Here is a 16,377-nt window from a genome sequence, read left to right on the forward strand (position 1 = left end):
AATCAATAGACACCAAATGTAAAAATTGACACAAAGATTAATATATTCAACTATTAATGTATAAAAGGAGAGTGTGTGCTTAAATAATTTCAAGATAATTTGAGCATTCTAAAATCCTGTGACTACTCTTTAATTTAAAGAAAATACATATTCATCTCAGTAAACTATATCAAAGGGCAGAAATGAAAAGTTCAGCATAAGCCTGATATTACTATACATTAAAATCACTATATCACCCCTTACAAGAAGTGTGACAGTCATTAATTTACAAATTAATTTAATAATTTTATAAATTCATTCTAATTGGGGAATTGTTTTGGAAAAGTATTTTTAATAAAAGTAAACAATATTTTAATGAAAGGTGACTGAGCTTAATAAGTACACTATGAAGTAATCAAATTTTTTTCTGGAATTCTTGAGTGTGGTTTGAAGCTGGATTTAAATAAAATCTTATTCAGGGGAAAATAAGATAAAAAAGAAAAAGAGATTTTGCTCTCAAATGCATTTTAAATAAATGCATTTAAATGCCAAGATAAGAGAACCATAAAAATACATGATAATACAGAATTAGTAGATGAAGAAGAAATGATGTCTGAATCTTAAGCAAACTACTGTTATAGGCTATGAAATTTGGAGTAGCAATCATTTTTTTTCTGGTGCCATTTTTATTTCTCTGTCCACCGGCCCTGGTATCATTCTCTAATAGCTAAAAGCAGAAATGTTGAGAAATACATGAGAATGTTATTTAGTTATTATGGTCAGCTTTAGCCAAAAAATATAAAAGTGGACAAAACAAAAGCAAAATTAAAAATTTTATAATGATATTTACTGGCCAATCCTGAAGATTTTCAGTATTTAGAATAGAAATTCAATGACTAAGCAATCTGTAGCTCCAATTTTTTTTTTAGATTCTCTCTTTTTACTGAAATAATTCAATGAAGACAACTGATGAGAAATACACAATTATTTCTCAATTGATTCAAAGAAGAATTATGCCATTTAAGTACTATTTGATATTTTAAACATTACACTGTACTCCAAGTACTTCTCACCTTAAAAAATACCTGAATTATTTCAACAGCATTATATTTTAAAATATTTAAAACTAGTTTGTTTTTAAACATCATCAGCCTACCAGTCATGGTGGTGCATGCCCATAATCTCAGTGACTCAGGAGGCTGAGGCAAGAGGATCACAAGTTCAAGGCCAGCCTCAGCAACTTAGCAAGACTGTAAGCAACTTAGGGGAAACTTGTCTCAAAATTAAAATAAATAAATAAATAAAAGGTTTGAGGTTGTGGCTCAGTGGTTAAGTGCCTTTGGGTTCAATTGCCAATAAAAAAAAAAAAAAAAGAACAAAACAACTTTCAAATTATTGACCTATGACACTCAACTGCCTTGTAACAGATTTTGCTTAGTTCTATAGGTCCTATAATCATCTCTAAGAATAAAATTACATTTACCATCATACATATGACAATAATTTTTAAATGTTTTGTGAACTAGCGGCACTGAAAGTGTAGAGCATTAATTTTTATAGTTTACTTCATTTTTCTATCTGCTCTCTAATCTTACCTTACTAAAGAAAACAATTCCCAGGTTTTTTTTTTTTTTCCATGCAAAGTAAGTCACCAAGTTATTAAAACTGTCATTAGGATTATCTTAAACTCATTTAACTCATTTTAAAAAAATGAGTTCCATACTCAACTCTTATATATGATCTCTGAAAAAGAAAATGTAGGCAGACAGCTCTAGGCAAGTGTGGGAAGTAAAGAATAATTGAGGTCATGTCAACAAAGACTTAAAATAATATGTGGATCAGCTTGTGAGGAAACTCTAAGGTTCATCCCTCTGAGTCCTGCTGAAAAACATCATCCTATGATTCCATATTATTTTGGGGGAAAGCTCCTCTCACATTTTTATGAGTTCGTACAGAGTAACAAGAACTAAGAATTATGTGAAAGAAGCATTTATCTAATTAGATACAATCACAGTCACGTGCCAGGATTCTAGTGAAGATTAAAAAACAAACCCAGCTATATTTTATTTTTATTTTTAATTTTTTTAGTTCACTGGTACTTCCAGAGAAAACTAAAAATAGATTGATAGTATATGAAAATATCTTAATTTTCTTCATGGAATTTTAATTCTAGACCGATAATGAGGAATATCTAGCTAACCTATGTATTATTTAAAGATAGGAGAATACAAAAATACTGCAAAAAGGTAAGTTCTTATTAATAATACTCTGCTTATTTACTTGTTAATGTTTCCAGCATCTAACATAGTAGATCATTTTAATCCTTTTGGTGGGGGCATGTGACCTTTAAACCTCTTCCTGTTCTCCAAGTCAAATTTAATTTTAAAATGGCTTAAAATTTTCTAATGAAGGTATGATGTATGCTACATATGCCTCGCATTTCCTAAATGTCATATCCATTCAAAATCACTTTTCCTTACTTTATCATACTAAATTGTAATTTGTAATATCTTTCTATTTCACTGTAAACATTAACTCTCTCTTTAGCTACTATTAAGCAGTTCTTTCCTATTATTTCTGGAAATTATTTTCCTGCTCAAATAAATTATCCTCTACTTTGTTCCTATTAAATTCAATTTGATTTATATCTTCCCATTTCTCCAATTTGTCAAGATGTTTTGAATTTAAATACTCTTTCACTATAAGAATGTTGGTCCACCCAAATAGATGTCATCAGTACAAATATACTTTGCATTCATTTAAGTGATTGATAGAAAAGTACAGTTTATGCCAGTTTGAATGGTCTCTCCCCAATGTTAATTTAGAAATATTCCTAACTAATGAGATAAAATTTATATCACAAAGGGAATGTGTGATACAAATTACATGATTGTTTATTTCTTGATTACTCTATATCATTTTCAACTAAGTTAAAATAAATTATTTTTACCTGTTTAATCATTCTAAACAAATAGAATCAACTAAACAATGAAGTTTTGTTTTAAAGTCTTTTTTTTTTTTTTTTTTTTTTTTTTTTTTTTTTTAGGTGTAGATGGACACAACACAATGCCTTTATTTTTATGTGGTGCTGAGGATCGAACCCAGGTCCCGCCCCGCTAGGCGAGCGCTCTACCACTGAGCCACAATCCCAGCCCAACAATGAAGTTTTTAAAATGTTTACTGATCATTTCCCTCCATTCCTATCTGTAAGTAATTGAGGAGGGAGGTAACATTGGCAATATTTCCAAGTACTTCTAGCTAAAACATGTAATAAATGAAAAACAATGTAATCAAGTTCTAAGTAGAACTTTGGCATCCAATGCTTGTGCAATCATGCATGACACAAAATGTGTTAATAATCCTTTACTTGTATCAGTAATATCCATTAGGACAGAGAATTCTCCTTAGATTATTTGGTTTATATTTTATATCAAATACTAAATATTCTGGCTTTAAAACAACTACAGGCAGACTGGGACAGTAGCTTACTAATAGATCACTTCCCTAACGTGTATGAGGTTTTGCATTTGACCCCCAACACTGGAAAAATATATAAAAAAATAATAAAAACAACTATTAGATTACATCAAATTTATTATATTAAGCTATTAAAATATGACTATTTACTTCATTGTGCTGATTTTCACTTTTTCTTCTACTTTTCAATTCAAAATCATATAAATAATTTTATTTCCTTAAAGTAGGGAAATCTCTTATTAAATATGCCTATTCTTAGATGTTTTTTGATTATCCAAAATTAATTTTCCCCATCATAATAAAAATATTCAGAAATGAAAAATGTAAGTGACATAAATTTTGATCATGTGAGTTTACTTAAGAGATGAATTTGAGTCTTTCTTAGACATTGAAATGAAAATTTCTAAATATTTAAGAAATCACAGTAGGGAGGCCAACATTATTTACAAAGGATCATTTATTAAACACTTTTTTTTTTTACAAAATACAAAAGTTGTTCTGCTTGAATACATCACATATGAAAAAATAATATATTTTATGGAATTAAATTTGAAGACATTCAGAATTTTGTTTTTCATCATGTTTAACACCACTTCCAATCAAGAAGAAAACTTTTCCTTATTCATTAAATCATATTAATAACAACTAAAATGGTATAGAAATAAAATCAGACAATGTCTGCCATACAAAGCTCCCTCTGCAAGGTAACTGATTTGCCTATGATCCTAAAATTTTTTCAAGCTATAAGATAGGAAGAGTTGAGGAGCAAGGCAAGTTTTAAAATAATGTATTAGCAGCAGTTGATAGTAGATGCAACATAAGATTTGTTTTGTCTGTGGTACAGGAATATGTCCTATCAGACTCTACCATATTTTTTTCTACTTGAACACAAGTAAGCATATACTGATAGTCTCTGAATGACGAAATGTATAAAACATACAAGAAGCTGGTTCTGGTTTTCAATGTGAGTGGCTATTTTCAGCAGCTAATATGAATGCATTGCTAAAATTAGTGAAGACAGGAAAATGACTTAAGGGTAATATATACAGAGTTAAAATACATGTTTTATCCACTTGGTGATTTCAGGCACTGTGGCTGTTCAGGATAAAATACTTCATGATTTTTCTTGATAGCAATTTAATTATCAGTGCAAGCAAAAGCAAATACCTGCCCACTGTCACAAAAATGACCTTGTACATTTGGAATGTTCAAAGCAAGTTCATCTTCAGATCTTCACTCTGCAGGCATCTTGAATAAAAACGTCTCATAGTTTGCTCTTGATAGCAATTTACTTTTCAGTGCAAGCAAAAGCAAACCCACACCTGCTCACTGTCATACATATGACGACCAAACATATATGCAATATTCAAAGCAAGTCCACCTTTTTCATCTTCACTGTGGAAGCATCCTCAATAAGTGGCCCTTAGTGTAAACTCTCTATAAATCATGAAACAAACTTGCAATGCCTGAACTTAATATTAAACACCACTGCCATAGTCCTCTCTGTGTAAACGATGTTTGGGTAAGGCTTGCCATCACAACATTTCTTTCCTGAGAATGGAGCTGGTCCTCTCTATGTGGATCATAAGTGTGCGTGCTCTGAGCTGTGATCACTATCATGACTGTCTTCATTTGCTAGCGAGTCCCCTGTCTGCTGGAGGGTTGCCGCACCAATTCCTGAAAGCTCTGACGGGAGAAGTGTTCCTTTTTTCACGTTCACCAGTTCCTTTTCTCGAGCTGCAGCTCCTTGTTGTCCTCCTTTTACCCTCTTCCACTTCATTCTCCTGTTCTGAAACCACACTTTCACCTTGAAGCAGGAAAGGAAACAACATAAAGAGAGTTAAAATGACACGTTGATCTCTTTTTTGGGCATTGATGAAAAAACAGTGCTTCAAAGGTCTATACCAGACCTCCATAAAACAGTAGTGATAAAAATGATTCAACATTGAATTTAATCATGTTGTAAGGCCAGAGTAATATTTCTCAAGCTCTCAGAATGTGCCAACAACTGTGCTTCATATTTTTCAATATACATAATAAAGATATAAACAGATGAGAAAGAACTCTATCATGAAAGCTCATCCAACAAGATTGATTCTCTAAAGAATTTCTATATTTGTCTAGTCAAAGTTTACCCACCTTCCCAAGTACTTCTTTGCCTTGTCATCTATGTGTCAATTCCTAAGTCAGTTTAAAACATGCTTGGGGAACTACAAAGAAGCTGTCTGAAAGGCCTTTCTATGCCATTAGAAGTGCTATTTGGATGAAATATTGAACTGAGACATTTCTCAATCTGGACTTTTGTTGGTTTCATTTGGGGCCATAATTGAAAGAATGCATTATGTATTTCCCATACATATATGAATCCATTTGACAACAATGGATAAGAAAATACAGTAAGACAGACTGATTAAAAGCTAACTGATGGAAGGACTTGATGGTATACCTCAGTAGTAACTCACTTGCCTGATATGTGCAAGGTCCTGAGTTCAATCCTTAGTACCGCAAAAACTAAAACAACTGGTTGGTGAGTGTTCACATATGATTACTACCCCTAACCAAAAGTCTCAGTAGTTGCCTTTTATTTATCCCTACTTGGATATAGGTGTCATACCTGTACTGATAGTTGCATTATTTCTACTACTTTTCTGTATAATATAGCATTATTTTTATTTTACAGATGAGGAAGTTGAGACAAAGGTTAAATGAGTTGCCTAAGATTATGCAGATGGAAAATGTCTTAGCAAGATCTAACCCAGGGACTTGTTTTGTTCCAGATTCTGGGGCTTTTTCCCCACTTTGGGTCCTGCTATATTTCAAACTGCTATTTTTAAAATATTTAGTTTTTTTTTTTAAATAAAGCATATAAAGTATGTGAACTCCATCCATATGATTACTATCATTCAGGTAATTCTCATACTTGATATAATTAGGTTTGTAAATATGACACTGAATTTTCCTGTGCTATAATTTAGGTAATTATACTACTCAGTTTAATTACCTTTGCAAGCTTGACATTGCATGTTGCGTTAGATCTGTTCCACATGAGCTGGGTCCTACTTTTGGCTTCACTTCTGAGTTTTTGTGTGAATTTGAGAAAATTATACTTCTCTCTGCCTCAATTTTCATATTTGTAATACTGGAATAATGAGCCCTTCAAGATTCTCAGTAGGGAGATTTTCTCCATCAACAATTCCAGATGGAAGAAACACATAAGTCATTGCCATCATCATCACTGTCACCAAAAGTTGAACAGTCAGTCAAAATAATCTTTGCAGAATAAGAGGAATAGATCTCTTAAATTCTGCACTTATTTCCTTTTCTAGGATAAAGAGTATAGTAATTCTGTAATACCAGTATAAAATGTGCAAGTTTAAATGAGAAAGAGTAAGAGTGTCGTATTGATTTTAGAAATACTTTGGTCTACTTTGTGTTTTCTGTCTACCATGTGGAATTGTACCTTTAAAAACAAAAATAGACTGAGAGATTTCATGGTTTTCCATGATATATATATATATATATATATATATATATATACACATACATATACATACACAGAGAGAGATGTTTATATATACATTTATACACACATAGATATGCACATGTAAATATGTTAATATATATATATATATATATATATATATATATATATATATATATATCACCTGCACATATATATCCATATATATATATATATATATATGGATATATATGTGCAGGTGAAAGCATTTGATGATACATCTTAATTCTAATTCCTTATACTATTTTCTTTAAGGGTGAGATTATATATTGAATATTGGAACTCTATGAAGTTAGTAATGGGACAAAAACAGCAGCAATCACATAATAGACTCATCTTCCAGAAATGGAAGGAATGGTGAAGATCTCTAGAAGTCATGGCACCCAGATTTATTATCCAATATATTATAAAATAATGAGATGAACTAAAATAGGCAAGGAATTTTTCTTTTTTTGAAAAAAAATCCCACATTTCCATATTAGCAATGTAGTATTAGCAATAAAAGTACTCCAAAATATAAATCAATATTGCTTCTAGAATAATAGCACAGTAGATTTATAAATAGAATTTATAATAATATCACATTAGATTTGTAGATAAAAATGTTATATTTTAATTTAGTATCACTTCTTGAATCCTGCTTCATTGGCTGAAATTTTTTTAAAAAGGGTAGGTTTTTTTTGTTCTTGATTTTAAAATGGACAAAAGCATAATTTCCAGGTACTTTACATTTCATTTTTTTAAAAATTAAGTATTCTAATGCTTTCTATTAAAATTTACATTTCATACAATAAAATAAAACATAGTCCTGCACTTAAGGAATTCATACTGTTAAGAAAAGGGAAACTTCATAACAGGTACTTAGCTGGTTGTATAGGAGGCATTAGGTATATACTGAGATGTATAATTGGTAGCTCCAGATTTTACAGAATATTCTTGAACTGCTGCTGTTGTAATTGGTGTCACTGGCACATCTTGCTAGGAGATTCTCTCAGGGCTCCACGATACGGCAGAGAGCTCTACCACTCCTCTCCGTGCCCCACACTGCTGTTGCCACATAATTGTAGAAAGGGATTCCTTTTCTCTGGGAATCGCATGCTGTTGAAGTTCTTGGCATCCTGTGAGCCTTCTGAGCTCACAGGATGTTATTAATCTGTTATTAATTTGCTTGAATTTCTCTACCCTAGTACCCAGGGTAGAACACTAGGTGCTTGGAAATTATTATCAAATATTTCATATACAACTAAGTATTTTATATATAATTGAAACTCAAAATTGAAATCTTTGATCATGATACATGAATTTTGTGAACTATGATTGTTTTGTTTGTGCTTCAAGTCAATTGTATCTTCTGTTATACAACTATTCTAGAACTTACAAGACACATAAGGGTATTTTTTTGTTGTTTTTTAATTTATTTTTTTTATTGGTTGTTCAAAACATTATAAAGCTATTGACATATCATATTTCATACAATAGATTCATGAATTACAGTGGATGGGGTAGTGAGACATAAGGGTATTTTTAATAATATTTTTTTTCAAGCATAAATCTAATGTAAGATCCCATATAAATTGTGTTTTGTCATATAGGATGGTTAAATTAAAGCCTCCATCCCAAAATCTGAGTAATAAGAAATGTTATTTTATTTTCATGAAATCACAGCAGTATAAACCAAACCTTATATTCTATTATAGCTCTGTGGGCACATAATTTTTCAACAAAATCTTCATAACAAAAAATAACTAAAATGTATAATAGCTTATTGTCATGATAGCTAATACTTAAAGTGTAAAATTCCAGACTTTAATTTCCAGAACATTTTTTTATTATGTCTCGTTTCTCCTGTAGTCAACAAACTATTTAGTGTTTACAATGCCTGTGTGATCAAACTACTCTTTAATTAAGTACAAAAATATTTAATCCTATCTTGACTCTTTTTTACAGAAAAAGGCAGCCAAAATATTTTTTCTGTTGTTAATTTGCTTGAATGATGAGAGAATTCAGAAAAAAATATTTTTGTCTCTCACAAAAATATTGTGAAGGAGTATTATTGTTGCCATTGGTGAACTATTGATTTAGATCTTTATTTAACTGATTTAGTCATTTATATTACAGCTTTCTCTTTTTTTTACCTATTTTATTTTATTTTTTTAATCTTTTTTTAAAATTTTTTATTGTTGGTTGTTCAAAACATTACATAGTTCTTGACATATCATATTTCACACTTTGATTCAAGTGGGTTATGAACTCCCATTTTTACCCCGTATACAGATTGCAGAATCATATCAGTTACACATCCACTGATTTACATGTTGCCATACTAGTGTCTGTTGTATTCTGCTGCCTTTCCTATCCTCTACTATCCTATATATAAATTTATACCTGTTTTCTTAGGTTTCAAAATATATCACAAAAACAATAATTAAATATAAAACTGTACTATCACACAATTTACTGTTATCCAGAGGAAAATAGGTTTTTAGAAATTTCTACCTATATAATGCTCTAACCCATATTTATGTAATACCATAAATGTCTGCCTTTTGAAAGAACAAATAGACATAACACCAAACATCTGGATGAAAACTGAAAATTTCAGTGACATATCCAGTTATTTCCAAACATCTGGAATTCATAGATTTAATATTCCAACTGTTTCCATTTTTATCTTGAAATATTGTAGACACTGTCTAACAAATATTTATTAACATCTTTAAGATGTGAAAACATGCAAAGAATAATTAAACAAAATTTTCAGATTTAATGATTACATCCTCGGTGATTAAATTTGTTCATGGCAGTTATCTAGTAAACCCACTCTAAATAGGCACAAGAAAGACCCTCCCAGATAATTCAGTGGCAAAGTCAGTAGTGGAACTGAGAAATTAGAATCACAAATGCTTTATGTTACGTACAAGAAATTAAGGAAAGAAAGCCTCTGCCCTGTCTATTTGAATAAATTTATATCTGATTAGAAGAAATCCTTCAGCTACTTCTAAGAAGCATGTTGTAGCTCCTAGTGGACTCTGCTGTTTCTACAGCAGTATACTTGGTTGGAATATATTGTGCTTTTTGGTATGTTTTGGCGGTGGGGTGGAGAGGGGAGTTAGGACAAGTTTCATGCTGCCCAGTGAATTCTCCATTGTGGTGATGCGTCTCACCATTGTCCTCCATTATAGCACAACATCGATGACAGCATTTTCCTGCCTCTATAACTTTCAGTTCTGAAGCCTCTTTTCTCTCTATTTATAGTTCTTATGAACAGGCTCACTAATTTAGTGAATAGTAAAAGTTTGGTATTTTGAGTGTTTTGTGGCTGGTGGGGTGGGGATGGTGCGGGGATTGAACTCAGGGGCAATCCACCACTGAGCCACATCCCCAACCTTATTTGGTATTTTATTTTAGAGACAGGGTCTCACTGATTTGCTTAACTATTTCTCATGTTTTTAAGCAAACAATACACATTAGCTATAGGCAAGTCATATACTGAATGGAAACTCTTTTGTGGGAGGCCACAAATGGAATTCTCTATAATTAATTTTAGTCTTATATGGACATTATTACATGTTAATATTATGGATCTCATTCTTTTTTCAAAAAAAAAAAGAATTTAAAGTAGCATTCACATGATGAACAAAAATTGTTAGAGGATTGATAGAAAATGCTAGTAATTATTCCTCTTTCTGTCACAGTTGATGAAATTCAACTCACAGGGCCTATTTCATTAATATCAAATAACAGTGTAATTTCATTACTCCTAACCTTACTTTTTATACATCTTTCAATTAGTATAAGTGAAATATTGTTTACCCAAGAATATCATAAGTAAATGACTAGCAAATTGAGTGAAAATATCAAAACTAGACACTTTTCTTCTATATTTGAATTACTAAACAAATTTATAAAGACAATTATTACTATCATATTCATACACACTGATTCTCAAAAATAGTCAATAATTTCGAAAGCCAGGAAAAAGTCACAAATCAAATAAATAATTGCATATATACAAAAATACAAAATTACAACTACAAAAATAAAAATTAAAACTGATAAAGGAATTAAAAGTTCAAAATCTATTCTAAATTAAAGGTACTTCTGAGTTTTTATATGAGGAGTCATGGGGATATGGAGAATGAAGATTGATAGAAAGTATTTTATTGCCAAGTCTCCAGAAATTGCCAGTTCTTTTAGACCTGGATTTATTATTTTATAGATGTCACAGAACATTTGCATGTACTTCTCTATATACTTGTGAAGATAATAGGAAAAATCTTGTTAAAATTAAAGGCAACATAAAATTCACACTAGCTTCTCAATATATAATCCACTGATCCCTAATCATTTACAAATTTTCTCCTTGGATAATGACAGACATATAGAAAGCCATATATATATATATATATATATATATATATACACACACACACACACACACACATATACATACCTGTGTATATGTATGTGAGAATATATTCACATATATACTATATATCGGTATATATGAGCTTTTCAAATAAATGAGCTTTTATTTGAAAAGTATTGTTGATTATTTTTTATTTATTTGAAAGGTTCATATGTACAGATATATATTATATATAAATAAATTCTTGCGTATGTATACGCAGGTATGTATATTTGTATGTATATGTGCATGGCTTTCTGTATGTATATCATCTATCCAAGGAGGAAAACAATAACATTTTAAAAGAAAATGGATTATATATTCTCAAGTGCAGTTCAATAACTTAGGATCTTATTTTACTCAGGTTTCTTTTTCCATATTATTTCCAATATGCATATTTAATTTGTAAATGACTAGGGATCAACTGCTTATTTCTTAGTCTTTTACACATAATATTTCGGATTTAGGAAAGGGTTGAAACATTGATTAACTCTGTGTAGATTTTGCTTTATTACTGATCTTTTTTAAGTTACCTCTCATATATCCTATTTTTTTCTGAATCAAAGGTAATTTTGAGTTTTGCTCTTAGGGTCCATCCATAACATTGATATATATTAGTTATTAAAAAAAACAGAATTATCAGAAATATCTCTCATCCCAAACTAAGACTCTTTCTCTTACACCACTATTATCCCCTCCAACTTATGCTAAGCTTATTTCTCCAGTTGGAGTCAAATCAGATTTAACCTTTCTAAATATCTGGAACACCATGAGTTAAGCAAGGAAAACACCTTAATAATACTCCAGGTAACTGTTAAATACTGCTGTAAAGAAAGGAAAGAATATTCTAAATCATTGACTACACAGATATTCTTGGATTAACTTGAATCAACAATATGTCTGGTCATGGAGACAATAAATTAATGACACAGTGTATTCATATAAATGTATAGAAATAAACCTGTGAAGAAGAAGGACTATGTAAAAACATGTTGGAGCAAAAGGAAAAACTACTAGACACTTGGCATACACACACACAAAAAAAATCTCCTCTAGACATCCAAAAAATGAATGGCTATTTTGAAAATCCTTGGCATTAGGCCATTTAACAATTTTTGGGTAACAAACAAAATATGATGTCTCTCATTTCTACTAGTGAAATCTTATCCAACAAGGTGATATTTTTCCATTGATTTTGGAATAGGTATCCTGAATCAGTCTGTTTATTTCAGTAATTTAAGCTAGTTTACAAATCTACAACATGGAGCCTTTGATTAGCTCTGTGAGAATGTTTTATAAAGTAGAAGAATCTCATACTGCTTCTATATTTGGCAGCCTTAACTCTATGAAAACGTCCATTTTACCAGTCTATGTGTACTCTCATGCAGCTGCTGTCTTCCTTCCTTCCACTATGAGATATTAAAAATCCAACAGGAGCTTTCTCCAAAATTTTCTGAATAGAAAAAATAAAATTTTTGCCTAACTTAAAAATACTTGTGAGAAGAGGCCTTTTAGATTGACTGGCTCTGCAAAAAGTTCTAAATTACCCTGACAATTAGAGATTATTTGTCATTTATTGTAAAGACTATGTGAGAATATGTTGTCAAGTGGAAACAGCGTGGTAGACACTAACAGACTACTGGAGTGATTCCTAACCCATAAAACAACAAAAGAGTTTTGTATGATTAAACATTTAACCATTTTCTTAGGGTCTCTCTTTTCATCTAACATAAAATAATTTTCTTTCATACCTATTTGCTAGCAGGGAATTAGGAAAACCCTCCCTTTTCCTTCTTTTTGGGCCAAATGATGTTCAAAGAGAATTATAGATTATAAAAAAAGAATTATAGACTCCTTGACATTGCATTATGGAAGACACAAATCTGAGTTTGACTCCTTCATGAGATTTTATTACTGTTCTTCAGATGGGAATTGGAAAATTCAAGTTTGAATGATATGTAAGGTTTTAACGTATATGACTTTTATAAAAGAACACCTGATCATTATTACATATCTTTATAATGACATAAATGTGGTCTATCATAAAATGTGTGGCAGGTGTACTGATCATGATATAAATGAATCAGGGGTAGCTACAAATAATTTATAGCTTGTAGGAATACATGTTTTATAGGCAATCACATAAAACTTTTACATGAAAGTATGTTAAAAACCAGTTCAGGTTATAAAGTAAGTTTTCATACTGGAGAAAATTATTTCTCTGAAACATTCTCCTATAGATTTAGATCATTTAATATGTGTTGTTTTTTCCCCTTTACATGGTGTGTGTGTGTGTGTGTGTGTGTGTGTGTGTGTATATATATATATATATATATATATATATATATATATATATATATGACTTCTGTCACTTCATTTCAACATGAAAGTTCCATCAGTCAAGAAAAATATTTTAAAGAATACTACTAACACTAAGAGACACTGAACAATGTAAATTAGATTTAATATTTTTTGGTGCGTATATTTAATTTACTTTACTAAATTTCATATTGTTTTAAGGTGTGGAAAAATAAATCTTGCAAAATGACTAAAAGGATATACATTTATTGTCAAAACAGTTTACATGTGAAAATCATATATGAACTTGCTTTAAGGAATATATGGGGCCAAGATATGGATTACACAGATAAGCATTTATGATATGAGAACAAAATAAAAATAATGGAATAGCTGTATTATGGTCTGGATGTTTGTTGCACAAAAATTCCTATGTTTACATCCTAACTTTCAAGGTGATGGCATTAGGAACACGGTCTTTGGAAGATGATTAGATCTTCAGAGAAGATCACTTATTACTGGATTATCACCCTTATAAAGGAGACTTCAGATAGCTATCTAGCCCCATGAACCATGTGAAGTTAGAATAAAAAGAGAACCATCTATGCAGAAGCAGTCCCTCACCAGACACTGAACTTGCAAGTGCCTTTCTTAATCTTGGACTTTCCACCCTCTAGACCTTTAAAAATTTCTAATGTGTGTAAGCCAGTATTATGCTTTATATAATTATTTTGTTATAAAATCATATGTTATTATAATTCTATAATTAAAATTGGAATATTTATAATAATTATAATATTATATTACATTAATAATTATATCATTATATTGTATAAAATTATTAGAATATTCATAACAATTATAACATTTATAATATTATTCATATAATCATCATATTATGATATAACATATAATACTATTATATACAATATAATATTATATGTAATACATTATATATTATAGCATTTTATTATAGTAGCCCCAATGGAGTAAGACAAGCTGTACCCCAATTTAAAGAAGATATATTTAAAACAATTTATTTTATAATTCAATTACTATAACTTTAGAAGCCCAACCTCCAAAAAACAAAAAGAAGATATTTCACTGGGTGAAACACCTGGCATTTTGGAGGAATTTGCCTTTGAATGTTCAAGAACAGCAAAATTAGAGATACAATTATATACAAGCAAGAGACTTTGAGGTACTGTTGCACAGTATGGTAACTGTACACTACAGTTATGTAATGTACATTTCAAAAAGCTAGAAGAAAAATTTGTAAGTTTTCACCATAAATAAGTGATAAATAAATAAATATATAGATAGATAGATAAATGATAAATAAATGCATCAAATATTACATGGTTCCCCATTAATATGTACAACTTTTATTTTTTGTCTGCTAAAAATAGAATACTTAAAACAGCAATATTAATGGTTGAAGCACGCCATATATTTTTAGATAAGCTCAGCACAGCAATATGTAGCCCAGAAAATAAAAATAAAGCTTTAAGATTCTAATTTAAATTACTTTATGAATACAGAAATATGGAATAATATGTTAGTAAAACTAATATTTGACATAATAAGGAATATTTTTCCATTCAGCCCTCTTTGATGACGTTCAGCACTCATCCTAATTGTTACTGCTTGTTCAATTTGTTGTCTCTTCTGTGCATTCTAGTGTTTTCTTCTCTAGCTTATTTTGACTAAATTTTACTTCTAGCACCAGCTCAACAAATATTTGTATTACAAGTGAATTAATTCAACATGTCTTGCATAGCAAAGTTATTTCCCCTCTGGGTGATAGTTCTGTTTTCATGTTTATGTTAAACATTTTTTTTTTCATATCCATCGTGACATATATAAATCTGAGTAGAGAAAAGAACAGGAAATTTTAGTTTTAATTCTGTGCCTCAAGGAGATTGTCACTTCTCTGAGAATGCACAGTTCCAAGTGGCAAATCTTGGATTTTCATTCAGATTATTTTTCATTAAAATTTAGGTTTTTTTTCTTATCAATCCACACATCCTCTAAAGACTTAATCTTGATTAGGAGTTTAGATTTCATATGTGTATATCATCTTTTCACATTAATGTGTAAAACTGCAAATGTAAACTTATGAAATTAAAAATTATCTTCTGCACAATATCAAATTTTCAATCCTTTGGAACTTAATTTTTCTCAACTTTTTGTTTCTTGGTAGCCAGTTAGATTATTTCAGGAATGGTTTCTAGTGACTCCTACATTGACACTTAATGTGAGATGATTTGCTTTAAACAATGGAACGTTACTAAATATGATATGAACAGAAACTGAAAAAGCCCCTCATGTTGGAGTTTTCATTCTCAGTGGTCCTAGGGATAGTCCTACTACTCACTGAAGAATACCAGGCCAGCCTATTTGAAGACAAAACCATATGCAAAAGAGACTAGCAGTCCAAACAGAGGGCCCAAACAGCTTTTAGTAACTGACAGTTGCATGCAGCTCCATGATAGATCTGTGAAAGTCTGACAAACCCAACCAAAACTCTCATCCCCAGAATTCTGAGCAAACTCAATGTTGGTTATTGTTTGAAGCCACTAATGTTTGGGGTGGTTGGTCATAAAACTAAGGCTAACTAACAAATTATTATTTTAAGTAAAAAATTGATTAAAATCGGGTATGCATGTGTATATATATATGTGTGTGTGTGTGT

At 30.5% G+C, this 16,377-nt stretch overlaps 1 protein-coding gene across 1 annotated transcript in view; it reads right to left on the bottom strand.

The window, feature by feature from the left end:
- Nucleotides 1-3,921: 3,921 nt before the first annotated feature.
- Meox2 (mesenchyme homeobox 2) overlaps nucleotides 3,922-16,377 on the bottom strand; it is a 64,942-nt gene continuing 52,486 nt past the window's right edge. Inside the window, exon 3 of the mRNA XM_027932776.3 lies at nucleotides 3,922-5,263. Coding sequence (XP_027788577.1) covers nucleotides 5,039-5,263 — 225 coding nt within the window. The 3' untranslated portion in view covers nucleotides 3,922-5,038. The remainder of the gene's footprint in view (nucleotides 5,264-16,377) is intronic.

The sequence above is a fragment of the Marmota flaviventris genome, chromosome 1 (assembly GCF_047511675.1).
Source record: "Marmota flaviventris isolate mMarFla1 chromosome 1, mMarFla1.hap1, whole genome shotgun sequence".
In the NCBI taxonomy this organism is placed as follows: Eukaryota; Metazoa; Chordata; class Mammalia; order Rodentia; family Sciuridae; genus Marmota; species Marmota flaviventris.